The following is a 22757-nucleotide window of genomic DNA, read 5'->3' as shown; positions in this document are numbered from 1 at the left end:
AGACTGGAAAAAAGTGTTGTGGACGGATGAATCCAAGTTTGAGGTGTTTGGATCACAAAGAAGAACGTTTGTGATACGCAGAACAAATGAAAAAATGCTGGAAGAATGCCTGACGCCATCTGTTAAGCATGGTGGAGGTAATGTGATGGTCTGGGGTTGCTTTGGTGCTGGTAAGGTGGGAGATTTGTACAGGGTAAAAGGGATTCTGAATAAGGAAGGCTATCACTCCATTTTGCAACGCCATGCCATACCCAGTGGACAGCGCCTGATCGGAGCCAATTTCATCCTACAACAGGACAATGACCCTAAACACACCTCCAAATTGTGCAAGAACTATTTACAGCAGAAGCAGGCAGCTGGTATTCTATTGGTAATGGAGTGGCCAGCGCAGTCACCAGATCTGAACCCCATTGAGCTGTTGTGGGAGCAGCTTGACCGTATGGTACGCCAGAAGTGCCCATCCAACCAATCCAACTTGTGGGAGCTGCTTCTAGAAGCGTGGGGTGCAATTTCTCCAGCTTACCTCAACAAATTAACAGCTAGAATGCCAAAGGTGTGCAATGCTGTAATTGCTGCAAATGGAGGATTCTTTGATGAAAGCAAAGTTTGATGTAAAAACAATGTTATTTCAAATACAAATCATTATTTCTAACCTTGTCAATGTCTTGACTCTATTTTCTATTCATTTCACAACGTATGGTGGTGAATAAGTGTGACTTTTCATGGAAAACACAAAATTGTTTGAGTGACCCCAAACTTTTGAACAGTAGTGTATAAATTAATTATTATTTATTGTGAGACAAGGAACAAATGACAAATCAAACCACCAGATATTTTCAGAGAAACTAAATCACTTTTATTTTGTAATCTTTTAAAATATATAAATTTGTTGCTCATAAAAGTCCAATATTCTGATAAATGACATACATTATACTACATCTGATCTAAAAATCTTCATGTTTATATATATATATATTGCTTTTTATTCATCCTTTTGACAACCAAGTCTCGTAATACATAGTGTAGCAAGTGTAACATTATTCTCTAATAATCTCAAAATACAAAGTCAAGCATTTTTCTCCAAACACTTCAACACATCCCTTCAAAATTTCCCTGGTTTGCTAGTGCTGCTTATTAAAGTAGGCAACTCCTATACTGGCACTTATATCACACGCAATAAGAAATCATAATAACAATCATCATGATTGCAGCAGGTTATGATGAATAGCCAATGACATCACATCATCCATATATATAATATATGGCGTATTTGTAGAGTGCTGTAGGCCTGCATATCTAAAGTGTGGTTTAACAATGTTTCAGTAAAAGCACACAAGATGATAATAATTCATATATTCATAATATGTATATATATATATATATTTTTTTTTTTTTTTGTGCACAGTAATCAAACCTAGATCACTAGAGAAAACAAGTGAAGCATCATGATTTATCCAGGGTGAACACAAAGACAGCTATGATGACGCACTTTAAAAGCTGATGGATTGATGAATATAGCTAATGGTTCTCCCACACAGGCACGAATAATTGATATGGGTCAGAAATTTGATGCTAAAAGAAAAACTAATGAAAAAACAAAAAACAACAGAAAGAAAAAAAAAGCAAAATAAACAAAAAACTGAATGAAAACGAAAAAAGCAAAACTAAATAAAAGGAAAATGTAATAAAAAAATTTTGAAATTTTAAATAAAATGCTAACAGTAAAGAAAATTACATTGAAAACGGTTTAATTTCGCTAATTCAGAATGCATGGCATCCTTAAGGCACTGGAATGGAATGCAGTGTATTTGAAGGAGCAACGGACTTTCCGTCCTTTCAGGGGCTGTGGTGGTCTGTAATTATCCTCCATGCAGTGAGGGGTCTCTTTTTCTGCGCTGAACAGCAGACTGCGGAATTTTTCCATCTAGAGAACGAGAGAGAGAGAGAGAAAGAGACATTTTTTTTTTACTTTTGATGGTCCTTTATTTAAACCATTCAACAGTCACACTGTCATCTTAAAATGATAAATATATCAATCAATGATTAAAAAAAGATTACAAAAAAAAAAAAAACATAGCCCAGTATCACACATGTAAGTTTAAAATAACTCAAGAGCAAAACAAAGCTCCTCCTTCTCCACTGAGCACACTGATTCATCCCGGCACCAAACAAATTTAAAAGCTTCTAAATCTTGCATAAATTTGTAATTAAAATCTATTAAAATTCTGGATTTAACCAGCCTTACAAATGTCTTTGTAACATCACAGTCAGCACTAGCCGCCACCTTGTTTTTGCGGCTGACATAAATGGCCAACTTAGCCTGTCCAGGGATGAAATTAATGAGCTGACACTTGGACTTAATGCTCCTGACGTATTTAAAACCAAGGATAAAAGTCTGGAGTGTGAAAGTGATGTTAAAAGACATAGAAACTGACTTCAAAACATTCAATAAAGGAAGCAGTCAAAAACAATGCATAAAAGCATGAAAAACAGTTTCCCTCTGGGAGCAGAAAGGGCACTGTGGTAAAATCTCAGGGTTTAAAACAGAAATAAAAGCGTTAACTGAGATAATAGAGTGCCATGGAACAAAGGATCTTCCAAGAGCCAGTGCAAGGATTATCTACTCTGCAATTGTCTTTTAAAAAAGTTCCATATCCTAAAAAGTCCATAATAAAAACAGAAAGTGCAGCAATGTTCAAAGTTTTAAAATCCATTAAAAACAAAGTCTTGTCAAAACCCAGATCTCCTGCTGTTTGTAGTAACCTGCACAAGACATTCCTACAAACCAGTTCCGCAGGACTACGGTTAGTTGGAACTTTAAAAACAGCTTTGTCCTCCATTAAAACCTCAGCCCCAGTACTGCTGCTGGAGCTGGAGTCAGCCCAGAACAGCTGGCCTGTACCTCAGCCTCCTGCTGCTGGGCCTCCCCTGGTTCCCCCACAACCTGCTCCTCCACAACCTGCTCCACCCCAGCCTGCTCCACCATAACCTGCTCCACCCCAGCCTGCTCCTCCACAGCCTGCTCATCCACAGCCTTCTCCACCATAACCTGCTCCACCACAGCCTTTTCCACCAAGGCCCGCTCCATCACTGCCTGCTCCTCCTAAGCAGGCTCAGTTGAGGAGTGCTCGCTCTCAACCGCCCTGCCATCACCGGCCCAGCAACAGCCACAGGGGGAATGACCACCGCTGGCTCAACCGCGTTCTGCCCCGGTGCCTCATCGCCCCCAGCCCTACCCCCATTCACCTTCTCAGGGCAGGCATGGACGAGATGTCCAGTCTGCCCACACCTGAAACATTTCATTTCAGTGTCAGATGAAGCATATATGGTGTAGTTAAACCCCTCCACCCTCAGCTTTTACACCAGGTCCAGATCATCAGCTCCATCCTTTAAAACCATAAAAACCTGCCTTCTAAAAGACTCAAGATGTTTAATCAGTGGAGATTTGCAGCCCAAGCTTAGCTTCTTTATTTCAGAACAAACTCTCCCAAAGCGGGAGAGCTCCTGCCTGATCAGCTCATCTTTAATAAAAGGGGGAACATTGGACAGGATGATCTATTTAGACGGGGAACTCAGGGGCAACACAGGTGTTAGTAACCCATTTACAGTGATTCCACTCTGAACCAGAACCAACGCTTGATCAACTGACTTTACAAATAAGAGATGATGTTTCCATAGCCCACAGCGGAGCCCACGGAAAGACACGTCTTCTATACTTCCACAGGACACAATCCGCACCCCATGCCGGCGCGTTAAAGCCGAGAGTCACCCTGAGCTGCCATGCTCACACTAAACACACACACACACACACAAACACACACACAGCGGACTTGCACACATACTCACTCTCTCACACTAGCACTCAAACACACTCAAACTAACTAAACGCTTCTGAAAACGAAACTGAAACCAACAAACTCTCAGAAAAGTTTGGCAAAATGCCAACTGCTCCTCACACCACACTCCCAGCTCACCGCTCACTCGCGCATAGGCGCGCAGAGAGAGAGAGAGTTAATGTAATATGTGTTGATCTCATTCAGCTGTCTAATTACCTCTCTGTCTCATATATCTATCTATGATTTCAGTGAATACATCACTAGCTTTAGTTATTTTTTTGTTTGATCTTGCCTTTTTTATGTTAATTTGACTACATATTTTTCTTAGACTTATTTAGTCAAGAGTCAAGTCAAGAGGCTTTTATTGTCATTACATCTGAGTACAGGTACACAGTGTAATGAAATTATGTTCCTCCCGAACTATGGTGCAATATAGAACAACAAGTAATAGACAACATAAAGTGCAGGAGTGACGCCAGTGCAACGTAAAATTATAACACTAAATAACAATAAATACAAAAGACGAGACAATTTAAAGGCAGGACAGTGCAGTACCGATACGGTATAATAGAGTGTTTGATGAGGATAAGGTGCAGAGATGTGTAACATACTGTAACATATAGGACATATATAATCACAGCAGTTACTGAGGTAGATAGTTTATAGTTTTTTTAGAGTGCAGCAAATATTGCTGAAAGGAATAAAGTCATGTCAGTCTCTGTGTGCTGACTGGGTGTGTGTGTGTGGGTGAAGTTCATTCTTTGTGTGAGTAAAGGGGGGGGGTGGGGGTGTTCAGTTCAGTTTTGTGTGAGTGGTGGGTGGGGTGGGGTTCAGTTCTGTCTCTGTGCGTTGAGAAGTCTGACTGCCTGGTGGATGAAGCTGTTGCAGAGTCTAGTAGTGGAGGCTCGGATGCTCCTGTATCTTCTGCCAGATGGCATCAGAGCGAAGAGTCCGTGTGAGGGATGGGTGGGGTCGTCCACAATGCTGGTGGCTTTGCGGATGCAGCGTGTGGTGTAGATCTCGGTGATGGAGGGAAGAGGGACTCCGATGATCTTCTCAGCTGTCTGCACTATCCGCTGTAGGGTCTTGCGGTCTGAGGTGTTGCAGTTCCCAAACCAGACGGTAATGCAGGTGCTCAGGATGCTTTCTACAGTCCCTCTGTAGAACATGGTGAGGATGGGAGGTGGGAGATGTGCTCTCCTCAGTCTCTGCAGGAAGTAGAGGCGCTGCTGGGCTTTCTTGGTTATGGAGCTGGTGTTGAGGGACCAGGTGAGGTTCTCTGCAATGTGAACACCGAGGAACTTGGTGTTTTCCACAATTTCCACAGCAGAGCCGTTGATGTTCAGCGGGTGGTGGACACCTGGAGCTCTCCTGAAGTCAACAACCATCTCCTTGGTTTTATCCACGTTTAGATATAGGTTGTTGGTTCTGCACCAGTCCGTCAGCCACTGCACCTCCTCTCTGTATGCTGACTCGTCGTTCTTGCTGATGAGGCCAACTACAGTTGTGTCATCAGCGAACGTGATGATGTGGTTTGAGCTGTACTTTGCAGTACAGTCATGGGTCAGCAGAGTGAACAGCAGTGGGCTGAGCACACAGCCCTGGGGGGCGCCGGTGCTCAGTATGGTGGTGCTGGAGGTGTTTTTTTCAATCCTGACTGATTGTGGTCTCTCAGTCAGGAAGTCCAAAACCCAGTTACAGAGGGAGGAGTTCAGGCCCAGCAAGCTCAGTTTTCCAATCAGGTGCTGAGGGATGATGGTGTTGAATGCTGAACTGAAGTCGATGAACAGCATTCGAACATAGCAGTCTTTGTTGTCCAGGTGGGTGAGAGCCAGGTGGAGCGCAGTAGAGATGGCATCGTCTGTTGATCTGTTTGGATGATACGCAAACTGCAGAGGGTCCAGTGAGGTGGGGAGCTGGTTTTTGATGTGCCTCATGACCAGCTTCTCAAAGCACTTCATGATGATGGGAGTAAGTGCAATGGGACGGTAGTCATTGAGGCAGGACACTCGAGACTTCTTTGGCACAGGGAAGATTGTGGTCGTCTTGAAGCACGTCGGCACAATCGCAGTGCTCAGAGAGATGTTGAAAATGTCCGTGAGAACATCCGTGAGTTGGTCTGCACATTCTCTGAGCACTCTGCCAGGAATGCTGTCTGGTCCTGGGGCTTTCCGTGGGTTAACTCTGAGTAGAGTTCTCCGCACATCAGCTGAGGACAGGCACAGTACCTGGTCGTTCGGAGGGGGTGTTGTCTTCCTTGCTGTTGTGTAGTTCTGTGCTTCAAACCTAGCGTAGAAGGAGTTCAGTGCATCTGGAAGGGAGGCATCACTGTTACAAGCAGGTGGATGTGACTTGTAGTTGGTGATGGTCTGGATGCCCTGCCACATGCGCCGAGTGTCAGCGGTGTCCTGGAAGTGGGCGTGGATTTTCTTTGCGTAGGTGCGCTTTGCCTCTCTGATCCCCCGGGAGAGCTTGGCTCTAGCTGTTCGGAGGCCAGCCTTGTCCCCTGACTTAAAGGCCTTGTCTCGGGATCTCAGCAGCACACGCACCTCTGCAGTCATCCACAGCTTCTGGTTGGGACGGGTTGTGATGGTTTTGGAGACAGTAACATCCTCAATGCACTTGCTGATGTAGCCAGTCACTGAGTCTCTGTACTCCTCCAGGTTGATGGAGTCATCAGAAGTAGCAGCTTCTCTAAACATGTCCCAGTCAGTGTGCTCAAAACAGTCCTGAAGAGCAGAGATGGCTCCTGGAGGCCAGGTTGTTACTTGCTTCTTCTCTGATTTGGCACGTCTGATGAGCTGTCTGTATGCTGGGATGAGCATGACAGAAATATGATCCGAGTAGCCGTAGTGGGGGCGGGGCTCTGCTCTATACGCACAGGGAATGTTAGTATACACACAATCGAGCAGGTTAGCTCCACGGGTTGGAAAATCCACATGTTGGTGAAAGCTGGGCAGCAGAGCTTTCAGGTTACTGTGATTGAAATCACCAGCAACAATAAACAGTCCGTCAGGGTGTGAGTTCAGGAGTTTTGAGATAACAGTGTACAGTTCTTGCAGAGCGTTAGCATTAGCATCGTTAGCATTAGCACTAGCACTGGGTGCTACATACACTGCTACTATGTACACGCTGCTAAGCTCTCTGGGCAGGTAGAATGGCCTGGCTCTGACTACAGCAAACTCCACCAGCGGCGAGCAGTAGCTGGAGATCAGCGCAGCGTTGTTACACCATGCTGTGTTGATGTAAACACACACCCCACCCCCACGAACCTTGCCTGAGAGGCCGGCGTCGCGGTCCGCGCGGAAGCATAGCATGCCGCTCACCTCAATCGCAGAGTCCGGGATGGAGTCAGTTAGCCACGTCTCCGTGAAAACGAACACACAGCAGTCTCTAAACTCGGGCTGGGATGTCCGCTGGAGCCGGAGGTGGTCGAGCTTGTTCGGCAGGGAGCAAACGTTGGCAAGAAGGACTGATGGGACCGCTGGCCGGCTGGAGTTAGCCATTAGCTTAGCGCGGACTCCGGCTCTCTTACTGCGCTTCCGGTTTCTCGCGCAACGCTTGCGGGGAGCCCTCTTCCGGCTAGCAGGCTGAGGATACGCCGCGGATCTTAGCAGGCCTAGCGCGTGTAGCTCAGCTTGTACACCCTCTGTAAGTACAGTTTTTGGAATGATTTTGCAGGTCTAGGAGGGTCTGTTGGTCGTAGATGTGGGTGCCAGTTGTTCTCATAGCGAACTCTTGCATGGTTGCGAGTTCAGTTCGGATTATTTACAACAAAACAAACAAAAAAGCACCGAGTTTTGGTTCTGGAGTGGCCGCTGCAACTGCTCGCGCCGCCGACATTCCTATCTTACCATCTTCCCTCTTTTATTAATAAAATCTTAATTTAATTTCATATTAATTACACCATACTACGTTTTTTTTTATTATTGTTTTAACTGCTTTACTCTTTTTTGTTTTTTAAAGTTGATTTTTTTGAAATGTTTAAAGCCTCAACGTACCAAATGAGTCAAAATAAATATTAATTAATAGAGGCTTGATTTACCTATGTTACATTTTTTTAAAGGATGCTATGTAAATACAGAGTGTTATATTTATGAGTATAATCATTTTTAATCAATAAAAACCTGGGCCCATTTCTGTATATTTACACTTATTTCAATTTGAATTAGATAAATTCATTGAGCAGCTCATTGATATTTGTTTCTTATTGTGGGAACATGACAGTAAATATCTTAAGGTTAATCTCATGATGTAACAGACATGACAGAGCAACAATTTCCTAACTAATATTAACATTTTGTTGTAGAAATCAGGTTAGAACTTGGTATGAAATGTAAAAAATATATATTTTAAAGTGTTTGAATTGTTAAACTGGTTTTAACAGATCTGTAGAAGCAATTACTACACTTACAACTAATACAAAAGATTAGTTTTATCTCCAGAACTAACCCAGCACTCCTACAATCTGTAAATAAACTTTGTTTATGAACCTATGAACGAACACAGATTAATGAGTTAAAGTGAAGGACAGAGTTCTGTAAATTCACATGAAGCTGTTCCGTTACTGAATGCAATTAGGACTGATCAATGCACCTAAATTATGAAGTTGAAGTTGCACCCAGTTATGAAGCAACTGCCTACTAGGTTCTGCAGTAGTCTCTATCAATACTGTCAGTTGATAGGTAGGGATACTGAGTTTCATTTGTAACTAAAGTAATTCAATTATCATGTTTTATTAGTCTGTAGCTCACGATAACTACAATACCAGTTATGATTTTTTTCACCTGGTGTGAAAAAAAAATATGCAAAGTTTAGAGAGAATTGTTGTGAATAGCGTTTATAGTCCTGTAGTCTAACGTGAAAAAAATACTATATACACTATACTATATACTATATTACAGTTAGTGAATTACCACAAGCACTGTAAAGCATGTAGCAATGTACTAATCTCAATATTTTCAGTTAGTTTTACATTACAGGTCTTTTTAAAATGTTTTAAAGTGTATAAGTTATGTAACTTATCAAATTATATTTCTACAAAATGCATTTAATATGTGTGAACTATAAAGAACTATAGATCACTATAGTTATATTCTTACACTATTCTAAAGCTTGGTTGTTGTTATTTTGAGGGGAAAGATAGTTGCAACACAGGCAACAGCTGTTAGTTGAATAAGTTTACTTTCCTAAGAAAAAATATACTAAAATAATGTTGCAAATTTGTAAATCAAAAAGTGTAAAAGAAAATAATGTGTCTAAGCAGTTCTGAGTTATTCCTATAGTCATTCATAACCGTGTTTATAAAATATATCTGAATTACTGTGTTTCATTAGAAATTAATGATAATTATTAAGTCACTTTTTTCACCTTTTTCCTTTGATGATGCAAAACAAAAATCTGCACTGTTCTTATTTTTCATGACATACTTATCATAGGTAGATTATGATGTAGAATATAATTTTTTAATCATTGTTAGTTCCTGTGTTAGTTTACCAGAGTAAGCATTTCTTAGACCAGACATAGTGGTGCCAAGCTGGATAATAAGATAACTTATTGTTAGGCTCATGGGTCAAAGGTCTTTAATTCTTTAACAGGGAAGACATCTGGCTTTGGTTGGAGAGTCGGTCAGTAGTTGGGTGAGGAGGTGAGCTGAGAGAGAAGCCTGTCTGAGGGCTAAGCTGGACAGCCGTGAGGCTGGCCATGCTTTGGACAACATTCTTCTGCAATCTACATCTACAAGAACTTGTACGTTGTTGAACAGCAGACGTCAGTAGACGTCAAGAAGATCTAGTGTTCTTTGCTTCACTGACCCATTTAGAGAAATTTAAATGTCTGGTCAAAAGAAAGAAGTAAGCACCAAGAAAAGAATACAACAATTATATTAATTTAATTTCTTTATTTCTTATGATAATCCATCTTCCTCTTGATTATATTCCAGAGGTTTTCAATTTAGTCAAATAAAAGAAACTTTTTTTAAATGATTTTCATGCCAAGATACCTGAAAATTGTAATGGAAAACCAGGGTTATTCCATCAAATGTTTCTGAAAACTTCATGAATATGAACTTGTTTTCTTTGCATTATTTGAGGTCTGAAAGCTCAAATAATAATAAAGTCAGTCATTTCTAATTTTCTGCAAATAAATGCTCTAAATTACAATATTTTTATTTGCAATTTGGGAGAAATGTTGTCTGTAGTTTATAGAATAAAACAACAATGTTCATTTAACTCACATATACATATAAATAGCAAAATCAGAGAAACTGTATAATGGACAGTGAATGGACACAATGTTCAAAAACTCCAGCAGCACTGCTGCATCTGACTCATACCACCAGCACAATACACACTACTAACACACATGAGTAATATCCACCTTTCCTGATGGAACATAATACCTGAGTAGGGCTGACGCTGATCGGATCCCTCAGAACAATCCAGGTAACGCTTTCGTGCAGAGGGGGTGTGGTCAGAGAGCCCTCATAAGTCCAGTACTGCAGAGTGGCAGGCAGCAGGGTCTTAGGATCGAAGTTAGAGAATGTGGTTTGCTTTCCCTGTGAGAAAAAGAAGCAAAACACAGAGACAAATAATATAAAAAAGAGTTCATACATAAACTATATATAAAACATAATCAAAAGACCTTTGATTTGATGGCATCACAGGCATCCAGTACTTTCTGCAGGCTGGGATTGGCGAGCCCAATCTGAGAGTAAAAAAGAACAAAAAAAAAAACGCACATTAGATTAATCTATACATGCATTAAATCACATGAATAGTATCTACTGTACACAGATTTAGTCAGGCTAAATCACTGACCTCCAGGAAAACCCCAACAACAGCCAGACCATCGGGCTTGCTGACGGCCTCGCCAAAGTTTGGGTACTTGGTGTTCCAGTGCACCAGATGGAGCTAAAAAGAGGTAAAAATGAGACAAAGACAAATCATCACCTAGAGAACATGCTTTAGAAAATGACCCTACACTATAAACCCATACTTTGTTTAAACTCAAATGATTTAAGTCTGTTTTACTTAAAATTGGATATCTCTAAACAATACTCAAACTTAGTTGAACATTTGTGGGCACATATATACATTCAAACTGAGATAACTAGCTTGAGTTTGTTGCCATTAACAGCTTCTTTTCCATTACCTTCTTTCACAATCTATTTGCATACCGGGTGTGGCCAACATTTTCTGACACTCACCATCAGTGTGTAGTGATTCCCACTGGGCTACCTTAGAAATAAATCAAGTTCCTCAAGTTTTAATAACTTGATTTTTTAATTTATGCTAACTCAAGTTTTTATTCCCTGTTACTTAAAAAAAATTGAGCAAATCGGCTGCCTTAAAAAAGTTAAGTAATGTCCACTTATCTGGTCTTACAGTATAACAAAACTAAAAAGGTTAAATCAACTTCCCCTTTAGTTGTAATAACTTGAATTTCTAAGTTATGCTAACTTAAGTTTTCATTACCCATAACTATTTTAAGGCAACCGGTTTCCTTAAATTTTCTAAGTACACTCAACTTATCTGGGCTTACAGTGTAGTTGTAAACTAGTATATTGTTTTTCAACAGAAAATCTTCATTCAAAATTATGCTGTGCGCTGGAGCACCAGGGATGTCGGCACTGCGGATAAGTTTCTGTACAAATGTAAGTAATTTTCTCCTGTATTTCCACTGTGTTTATCTATATGTCTTCTTTATTTAAAGTAAGACCTGACCATTTTCCTTTGAATGTAATAAAGTTTTCTCTCTTAATCTTATTTTTTTATGTAGCTTGTTGTCTTTTTATTGTCACTGTGCTTATTATAGTATCACATCTGAACTAGTGGGTATGGGTAAATTTTACGCTTTTATTTGCAAATAAATAAGAAATGTATGAAGCATGTTTTATATATATATATATATATATATATATATATATATATATATATATATACACACACACACACACACACACACACACACACACACACACACACACACATATATATATATATATATATATATATATGTGTGTGTGTGTAAACAATGCCTTCAGAAGCTTCATTAATGTTCTGGAACCACATTATGTTTTACCCACATGTAAAGCACAATTAACTACATTAAATGATTTAATAAAAGAATGTAAAATTAAATAAAAGAATGTAACTTGTGTTAAGTCTTCATAATATCCAATACCGTTGGGATAAGTTAAAGTGGCAGAACTAATCATTCAAGATATAATGTTTATCTAAGCTTGATTATGCTCTCATGTGGCTTATTGCAATTAACTGTTAACAACAATGTTCCAACACCTAGAATACAGCCTGCCCAGATGAAGAAGTAGAGGAAGCTACTGCAGCAAATGCAGACAGACTGCCTAGTAACAGTATTCTTGATTTAGTCAATGTATTTTGACAAGGTGAAGAAGAAGAAGAAATTCTCCAGTTATTCTTGACAAATAGATAATAAGCTGTGAACAATTAATTTTCTAGTATTGATCCACGCCCTTGACTGGGCAGGGAAGAAGAAAAGAGGGGGAGCGAACTCAGAGTATTGGGGTGGAGTTTGGGGCAGCTTCGCTGTAAAGTGTGAAGCCGAAGCCCCCCCCCCTCTCATGAAGAGATACATGAGGAAAAATAATAAAATTAACGAAGGAGGAAGATGGGTAGGAGGTGGGGGCGAGGTTGTTCAAGGAGCAGGTAGAGAGGAAGTGACAGTTTAAATAGGGAAGGAAGTGGGATGAGTGAGGGCGTGGATCAACTCCCAAAACTTAGTTATAGATACATAACTCCACTTTGCTAGTATTGACCCATGCCCTTGACTGGGCAGAGAAGAAGAAAAGAGGGGGAGCAAACTCAGAGTATTGGGGTGGAGTTCGGGGCAGCTTCGCTGTAAAGCATGAAGCCGAAGCCCCAAAAGTTAAATCAGAACTTTATACCACTGCAAGGATTTAAGAAGAGCTCTGACTGTGACAGGCTTGGGAACTCCAGCGTCTGAGTGTTGGAAGTGCGACCTTGGAGTGTTTGAGAAAGCCAGATGCATGAGGAAAGCAGTGTGGAGGTCAAAGGAAAGAAAGGTAGGGAATTAATTCATTAAGGTTTTTGAAGGTGCTGCCAGTCTATTCAAGTATAGGAATGCACTGGAATAACAGCATAGAGGGTGAGGTCCTAGGAGTCAGAAAGCAGTTGAAGTGGAAAGATGGTGTTGAACGACTTTGTGGAATGATGCACATGGTGTACGTGTAGGTTAAAAGCCCCAAAGCAAGCCACTGACGCGATGGGGGAAGATGGTTTCAATGGGAGACAGAAGAGGAGTAGGGAGGACAGACAGACTGAGGAATAGGAGAGAGAGGAGGAGGAGTAGTGGCCACGCTCGAACACCGCCCTACGAGACTGCAGGGAGGCGGAGCCACGGCCCGCCAGCGGCCCGGTGGAAGAAAGCAGGTCAGAAGGGAAAACGGGGGAACAAAAATGCGCCGCGGGAGCGGCGTGGGCGCTGGTAGCGGTAACGCCCGCAGCGGCGCGGCGTGGTCGCCGGGAGCCGCAGCAGTAGCAGCGTGGGCGCCGGCAGCGGCAGCAGTAGCGGCGTGGTCGCCGGGAGCGGCAGCAGTAACGGTGTGGGCGCCGGGAGCGGCAGCAGTAACGGTGTGGGCGCCGGTAGCGGCGCGGGTGCCGGTGCCGGGAGTGGCAGAGGTGAGAGAGAGAAAGAACCACCAGTCGCGGTGGTTGGGGAAAGACGCATCGTAATCAAGAAAGGCAGCCGGCAGTAGTGGCGGTGGAGGAGTAGGTGTGGACGAAAACAGCCGGTCGTGCGAGGTCGGACGCCAGCCGCAGGACATATAGAGGTGGAGTACCATCGTGGAGCAGGTATGGAGCGGAAGTTAAAGCCGCAGGCGAGGCTGATCAACTGCGAGGCAGTTCAATCGTGGGATCGTTCAACTGCGAGGTTCTTCACCGAGCATGTAGAGAGGAAGTGACGGTTTAAATAGGGAAGGAAGTGGGAGGAGTGAGGGCGTGGATCAACTCCCAAAACTTAGGTTGCGTCCGAAATCGCGTACTTCAGCAGTACGTACTGGTTTGGGGTGAGTACGCACTGCTCGCCGGGCAAAGCAGTAAGTTTTTTCAGTACGCTAGACCGCAGTACCCACGCATACTCGGACGCACTACATCCACCATCTTACCTCTGACGCCCTTTCACCTCTCACCCCTCTCTACCAGCGGCACACTTTACAGAGCTTTACCCAAATTAATTTAATTAAAATCCCCTAATTAATCAGCTCTTATTAATAAATAAACCCCCAACCAGTTCTATTTAATAAACACTGACTGTAAATAAAATGTAAAATTAATAATATTTCCTCAAATATGAAATATTTAATAATGAATATGAACGGATTGTTTAATATTCATTAAGTATATTAATAATATTTGCTTATGCAACAAAACAAATATCAAAAAGTTTCAAAGACAAATACCAAAATGTTAATTAATTCCTATCTTTCCATTTCACCTCAAAATTCCCTTTTCTAGCATAACTATTATATCCATGAAACATACAGGCCAACATATATGCATTACTGATGTAAATAAAATATGCTAGAACCAGTCAGTAAAACTGGGAATCAAATCTGGCAATAAAATGTAAATAAAAAAAAAATCTTTGTTATTTTATTTAATATATTTTTTTCCCCTCACTTGCATATTTACACAAATACATTTCCCACAAAATACAAGAATGACAAGTCTTTTAAGTGGTTTTATTTATTTTTTCATTCATTATTGTTCATTTTCTCTTCGTCTTCATCCTCTCCAGTAGGCAGGATAGTTGAATCTGAAACACACACAGATTAAATCAGCTTGGGCATTAAACAAATATAATATAAATTCTGAACAACATAAAAGTCTAACCATCCTGGCTGGTTAGCTAGCTATTTAATAAAACTAAATGAAATGGTCAGACTTTGGTTATAATTTATTAATGTGATTTTTGGCAGTCAGTGTCTGTGAAAAGCCTCTGATATCAGCAGCCTTTTTCCTCAGGAAAAGGGCTGTAGTGAGTTAGTAAACGCTGGTGCTGCAGAACAGAAGATTAATAAAGAGTTGTGATAAGTTTGATAACTCTTATCTAAGCTAACTGATCTCAGTAGCACAGGGCTAACGCTGCTCAGTAAAGCAGTTCAGATACGAAATTAAAGTTATTCTGTCAGCAACAGCATTAATAATAAACCCACACCCCTATAACTCGCTACTTTAACTTAAACCAACCCTCATAAATCTCTCATTTACAGCCTGATATCACAAACAACCAAAACAGTTTAAATATCTGAATCTCCTCACCTCATAAACTTCTCTCTCTCTGTCCCTCTCTCCTCTCCTCTCCTCTGCCGCTCCATCAGAGAAAAAAAATATAGATAGAAATAGAAAAAAAAAGATGGACGTCGTGTCTCCGTTCCCATTCATTCAGTGAAAATGAAGCCAAAATCTTCCGCCATTTTGGCGATCCTGACACCCGAGTCTGCGCAGTAGAGACCAGAGGAGGGAGAAAGACTGGTCCGGTCCGGCCCATAACCAGCCCTTTTACAATAACCTCACCTTTTTTTAATAGAGCTGAATAACGTTTTAAAAAACTAATTCTGTGGGAAATACAAACATTAAATAATATAAGCAGAGGTTACACTAGCTGTTGCATTTAAATAATGAAGGTAGAATTACAGTATATTGGAAAAAAAACGTGATTAAAAGTTGTCTGTTTTGCCATTAAAACCTATGGGGATGGGTGGGGTTACACAGCTTTCTGAAACCGAACAGCAGGGGGCACCCTACCTGTGGTGGCTTCACTTTTTAGAAACGATGCTCTGTCCAGCTATACACAGTCTATGGGAATATCTGTGAAAGGGACATTAATTAATTATCCTCAAATTTGCAAAGTGTTAATAACATCTCGAGTCGAATGCTTTCACTAGACGTTGCTATAAATAGATAATTACAGGACATTTTTTTACGTTGTTTTGAACATTTAATAATGTCTCGCTGTTCCCACACTTGAATTCTGCATGCATTATCTTCATATGTGATTTGTGGCAGATTTATATTAATAAAATCCACTGTGCACAAGATGTTCCTGAAAAAACTCTATAATAAATATTTATAAACGAATAGCACTATACAAAAAATAAACAATAATAGTGTGTGCCAGTTTCATAGGCTTTGAGGCACTCAGTAAAAGTAACACTTGTAAAAACAAATGTACATATAAGCATTATGTATTAAGTATTAATTTTGAAGTTTGTTGCATTTAAATGGACCATATGTTACATTATTCATATATTTTATGTAGATTTATGAACCAAAAAAATCTGAATTTAATTTGTTCTATGCCCAAATGTATTTTCCTTTTTTTTATTAAACAACTTCTTCAACTACAATAACTTTCTTGAGAAATACCTTAAGCCTAAACTATATGCAAATCAGCTCTATTTTGATTGGCAGCGCTGCATTGTGCCTTATTTAAAAGCAGTCCAGCCTAAAACACTACTTATAACTTCAGCAGTAAAGGGTGTTGCATTTTCATGGCATATATTTTACATTACATCCTCACATTTTTGTTGGATTTTCGTGGATTTATGAAACAAAAATTCATTTTTTTTTTTTCATTTTAAGCCTTGTTAAGTGTAAGACTAATTGAATATGATCTGTTTTGACTGGCTACCCTGTACTGGGCCTCATTTAAAAAGCAATCCAGACCTAAACACTCCTTATAACATCAGCAATAAAGGGTGGGGCTTAAATCCTGCAGGCCGATCATGCTGGGCGTTTACAAGCTGAATTAAAATGTTATTTAAAAACAATGTGGCTGACTATCAATTAGTACAGAATTCCTATATTAAGCGCATGGCTTCAGACTTTTAAAATAATGTTCTTAACACATTACAGAAGCAGCTGTTAAAAACCTTCTTCATGAAAGTGTATTTTTTCTATGGCACCATTGCAAATGATCAGATACCATAATCCTACATAACGTTGGAGAAAGTTAAACCCACCTGAAATTAAAAGCCCCCTTGCAATAATGGCCTCACACACTTTTGTGAAATCATCATGTAAGCTCTGCTGATGTTGAATCCTTACCTCACAGGGAAACTTAGTGCCCCCAACAGTGTGTTCCGATCCTCTGTCGTCAGCACCTCCCCAGTGAAAGTGGAACTGCTTGAGTCTGTATGTTCCAGCCACGGGACCTCCAGTTAGAACTGCAAAAACACAACACACACTCCACTTATAATCTTATTAACAGTTCATACACTTCAGCCTATGTGGTGTAAATGTCTGGGCTGTGCCAATGTGCTCAGCTGAGAGATGGTACCAGAGCATTTTGGACAGAAAGCTGTAATCTGGAAGAGTAGGACTGGGAACTGTTGTTTAGAGCAGTAGAATTTTTCTAGTGGGAGTTACTCAGCATGATCTTCAGTAATTCTCTTAATGTTAACTCTGTCATATTTACATTAAGTTATTCTTAGATTCATAAACATTCTGGGTGATGTATTGGTTTGATGTAAATAAATAAATAAATAATAATAATAATAATAATAATAAACAAATTGGACCTTTCTGATGGAAAAATAGGAAGTTCTAAAAGTTTTTTTTTTTTTTTTGCCAAACAGAAAACTGTCCAATCAAGACGTTGTTGTCTGCAGTATCTAGGCAGATACCAGCAAGCAGGCTCTCCCATTGGTTAGTCTTTCAGGGGCTGTAATAAAGCCCCTCTGCCTAGAGGTTAACCACCAACATACAAAATTAAGAGTGACCAAGGAATCACCATAAACTATTTCTATGGCATTTGTTGAGAATGTGTCACTTTGTTGAAACTTTGTAGAATGTGAAAAAACCAGCAGCAGCTTTATTAAAAAAGTCGCTGTAAAAATAATCCATACAACGTAGCATTATGTAACCCTGCTAAACAAATTTGACTAGCATTGGCTATGGTTGTTTGTTTGATTGCAGGTTTGTTTTTAGTTTGATGGTTTAGCTTGTCCACAAGCCTGATAAACCTGTACTGTAATACTCAGGGTGTACAGAACTATGGAAGCCCATTTCTGCCACTTGGAAAAAAATAAGGGTCCTCCAATAGTAATAGTAAGTCAGAATTACGAGATACTAAGTTAGAATTATAAGAATAATACCCCCAGACTTAGTATCTCATGATTATGGCTTAGCATTTCGCAATTGTGACTTACTATCTCATAATTATGACTTCATATCTCATAATAACGGCTAAGTATCTCATCATTATGACTTAGTATCTTGGTATCAGGACTTAGCATCTTATAATTATTATTAATTTCTTAGTGGCAGACCCTTAATTTCAATTAAGGCTTCAAAATCTAACAGTTATGTTCAATTATGGAAAAAAATCATGTCCACTATATGCAAAAACATATCAGTTCTTATGCAGATCTCCCAAAAATCTGAATCAGAATTGCCTTTATTGTCACATGGTCACAAGTACCAGCGAAATTAGCCATCAACCCATCCATACAATAACATTCCATGGGGAAACAGGACAGGACAGGAAGACAGGTTAAGCCGCAGCGTGTGCACGCGCAGCCATCATTTCTTCAGATAGAGGGATACAAGGGGAAAGAAGAGGGTAAAAAAACATACCCCTAGACTGTGCCCTAAAGAGCACAGTGTAGGAACCTCAGCACATAGGCACATACAATATACACAAAAGACCAAGCAATGAAGGTGTGGGAAGTTAGGTAACTTCTAGGGAGAGATTCAAGTCACAATGTTCTTTGGAGGAATGTACCCTGTAATCCACAAGGCCGAGTGCTGATAGGGCGGGAGCCGAAAGCGGATTAGACTTCAGATGTTTAGGCGAGTGACCGCTGTCCATTTTAGCGTGGTCACTCTATTGTCCATCATGGTCTTAATTTTCTCCACGTTCCTTTGCAAAGCCGTTTGCTTCTCCGAGATGTTTTCCATGTTGCGGTTAAAAGTCACAGTCTGAGTGCCGACAGCTCTGCCCACCGCATCAGTCATGTCGGGCAGCTTTTGGGGGCCCTTGACAGCTGTCCCCACACTTTTAAGTTCACGATACACCAGGGCAATGCCTAATCAAATCAGCAAGAACCCTGTGATCATTGTGCCGAAAAGGTAGACGTCTTCGATGTCCTCCACAGAAAGAGTCGCCAAGTCACACGGTCCGCCACGTCTCCCACGCGTTCCTCGTGTAGCCAGCTGTAAACGTTCCATCAGGACAAGCAGGATCCCCCGAACCGAGCTTCTCGTCGAGAAGATGGTGTCAATTGCATTGAGAGACCATTTGATCTCATATCATTGTCCATCGTCATTTATGACCCAACATCGCATGGATGGTAATCATCGCGATGCCACGCCCACCTTTTTGTTTTTCCAGAAACATGCACTGACCTTCTTTAGGTCTCCTTCACCTAAAACTTTAGCAGGGATTGTACGGACAAAGATCAAATCAGGTATATGAATTTGAGTCAGGGATGAAAATTAAAATACCCTACTGCTACAAATATGCCTAATTGGCATATTATTATATTATTTATTATTATTCTATTATTGTTCTATTATTATTAGGATATTGTTATTTATATCTAGGTTATAGCTTGTCTTTGTTTTTTTTTTCTACATGTCTTTATTAATTTTAAACATTTCATGTTATTCATGCAAATAGAATCAGCCTGCTGGTTGTGCGTTGGGAAACTTGCTCATTGTCAACCAGTGTTGGGCAGGTTACTTTGAAAAGAAATTATGTAATTTCTATTATTATTAGAAAAATAACAAATGAAAATAAACCCAAAATGTTGACAAAAATATGATCTAACGAATTTGAAAACACAGAAACGAAAAACGTTAAAATGGTATTAATATAACATAATATAATATAACAGCTGGATCAAACAGTTTAGCATCAGTCATAAGGAAAGCGCGCGCGGCATTGCAATTTAAAAAAAATCGTTTCAGTAAATAAGGTCCTATCAAGTGTAGTAAAATATATGGTATTAAAAGGTATTAAATTCACATGTTTATTGATATTTAATCAAGAGAAATCAGGCAAAATGTATATATATATATATATATATATATATATATATATATATATATACATTTTGCCTGATTGTTATTCTGCAAATTTTGAGCAGATTACTGGATTTTTTTTAATCTACTAAAAAATTATAACTATTATAAAAATATAATGGGTTGATAAAATATTGTGTTAATTTTAAAGTTTTTTTATATATATTTTATTGTAATTTTATAGAACTAAAAATCCCAGTAAACACTTTTAAAAAATATATGATCCACTGTTGTATATCTACGATAAAACAAACAAAAAATTGTTTAGAGCCGTACGAAAGTACAGAAAATGATTATTTACAGTAATATTTTTCTCAAATAAATGATAAACAACCATTAAAAAATAGTTTACATGTAAAATTAAAGTCAGAAGTGGTTCATTTTGTATTGTGTTTAAGCCCTAACCACTAGATGGCAGTGTTGTACTCTATGATTAGATCCTACTGTTTTATATCACTGTATATTCATTTGATCATTTCTAATTTGATCACCACATTCTTATAATTTATTATTTTTTACTATTGTATCCCTTATCATTTCTTTTTTCTTATTACAAGTTTTCAGTCTCTTTGATGCCCTTAATGCTTGGCAACATTGTAAAAGAGGGTCACTGTCACTGTGAGTAAAAATAAAGATTGATATAATTATGTTTTTTAAATATTACAAATTTGAACATCTTAAAATATAACGTAAACAATTGCAATACATTGAGAAATATGGAATCAAAATCCCTCTATCATGATATGTATTGTATCGCCAAGTTCTTGTTAATACACAGCCCTACCATCTTGACCCTTTTTCTATTTAGTCATTGTGCTTGTAGTTCTGGTACTTGATTACTCCTGACAAACGATGCCTCAGGGCTGAACCACCAGACAATTAGCAACAAAAAGATGTTCTATCGACAATGAGGATTAGTGATGCTTCATTAAAGCACGCACAATCAGACAGTGCAGGGTTTTCTTCAGGTTATAGTGACTATAGAAGTCAATGGATTAAGATAAATCTTGTGTAATCGAGTGATAAATGCACTAACCTGATCTGTCGTCATCGTCAGCGAAGTCCACTTGGAAGGAGTGGCCATTGTTGAGAATGCCCTTGGAGGTGCTGGGGTCATACTTCAGCTTTAGCTGCTTGAGCTTGGAGTCAAACTGGGCTTGACTCGGGATGATATCAATGGGAGACTGTCTGGGTCCATTCGCAACAGGGAAGTTCTCACACCAATGAGAAGGACCTGTCATAAGGAATTATTTAATATAAGATATGACATGATTACAATGAATAAAAAAAATAGTCTATTTCTTTTTTACTTTTTTGTACAAAAGTACAGTAAATGATTTATTACAGTAATATATGTCTTAAATAAATGTTAAACAACGGTAAAAAATGGTAAAAAAAATACTGAAGCAAAACTGTTATCAATCTATTAACTGACTAAAACTTGATTTTCAAATTACAGTAATTGTTTATGATTAAAATGTACACAGTTACATTCCTGATAAAGTCAGTTTAGTTCCATATACATAAATGCAAATAAATAAATGTAAATAAATGCAAGAGGGTGTTCAGCAGGGGTAAAACATGCAAAATGAAAAGAAAAAGCATGGTGGAGGAGAACATGCCAATATGCATGAAAACTGTGATTTAAAACGAGGGTTATTCCACCAAATATTGATTTCTGAACTCTTAAATCTTTATGAATTTGAACTGGTTTTCTTTGCATTATTTGAAGTTTTTTTGTAATTTCAGCCATTTCTCATTTTCTGCAAATAAATGCTCTAAATGACAATATTTTTATTGGGAATTTGGGAGAAATGTTGTCTGTAGTTTATAGAATAAAACAACAATGTTCATTTTACTCAAACATATACCTATAAAAAGCGAAATCTGAGAAACTGATTTAGAAACTTATTTTTTTCACAGCTGTATGCTCTAAAAACTGTACTTCTGTAAATGTACTAATAAAAAAGTTTCTAATATTCTGCGGCTTTTTAAAATTGCTTTTTATAATCTTTTATATAAATATCTTCAACATCTTGCCATCGTTTTCTGAGTATCCCCAAGCGTGAGCCATTTTTTCTTGTATTCCTTGTTTGAGAGTCTTCACCACAGTCAGTCAGTCAGTCTGGATGATGATGACCCCCCTGACTGGTGCAGCCTTTATATATACAGGCGCGCGCAGACTGAATATCTCAGCATCAGTGGGTTTGGCAGCGCAGGTTGGCCATCAGTGCACTGCCCCCCTCGCGCGCGGGGCGGGTTCTGCCTCCACCAGCTTTTTAACCACAGCCATGTCTTTGCTCCCCCGATCACGAGGACACGAAGATGCGCGAGGAGGACACGAAGATGCGCGAGGAGGACGCGAGGATGCGCATTGGATGATGAAATGAATCGCGCTCCAACCAGTGCTCATCCCTCCTGCAGAAGAAGCAGCATGACAGTGACCTGGTAGTCCGTGTCCTAACATAAGCTAGGCACGCAATCCACACGCACATTTACGCATATTTCCACGCAAGAAATTCATCAGCATGGCTCGCACCATCGCGTTTAATAGGGCAGGCAGTCTGACTGGTTTAGTGCAAAAGAGAGATTTCCCATTTCTCCACCCGTTTTTTGGCAGGCCCCGCCCTCCTATGCTGGGGTTGGTAGTGGAGATCATACACCTGCTGTGGGGTGGGGTTGGCTGCTGGTGACCACCCTCCTCCTGCACTGGGATTGGCTAGACGTGTCCAGCCTCTATCTCTCTCCAATGCTATAAGACACACTAAGATGGGAGTGATAACCTCTAGCCAATCACAGTTCAGTGGGCGTGGCTTTGCTGAATTCGGGC

The 22757-nt window shown here is 39.8% G+C and overlaps 1 protein-coding gene across 1 annotated transcript; it reads right to left on the bottom strand.

Annotated features, from left to right (window-relative positions):
- Positions 1-833: 833 nt before the first annotated feature.
- LOC125801685 (carbonic anhydrase-like) lies at positions 834-22290 on the bottom strand. The gene is made up of 7 exons (XM_049478515.1): positions 21968-22290; positions 20964-21161; positions 16949-17067; positions 10655-10747; positions 10479-10541; positions 10237-10392; positions 834-1924 (listed from the first exon to the last, which is right to left on the bottom strand). The coding sequence occupies exons 1-7, from the start codon at positions 21999-22001 to the stop codon at positions 1757-1759; spliced, it is 831 nt and encodes a 276-aa protein (XP_049334472.1). The 5' UTR covers positions 22002-22290; the 3' UTR covers positions 834-1756.
- Positions 22291-22757: the final 467 nt, after the last annotated feature.

This window comes from Astyanax mexicanus, chromosome 4 (assembly GCF_023375975.1).
Source record: "Astyanax mexicanus isolate ESR-SI-001 chromosome 4, AstMex3_surface, whole genome shotgun sequence".
Classification (NCBI taxonomy): Eukaryota; Metazoa; Chordata; class Actinopteri; order Characiformes; family Acestrorhamphidae; genus Astyanax; species Astyanax mexicanus.
This window is presented reverse-complemented; position numbering and strand designations above follow the sequence as displayed.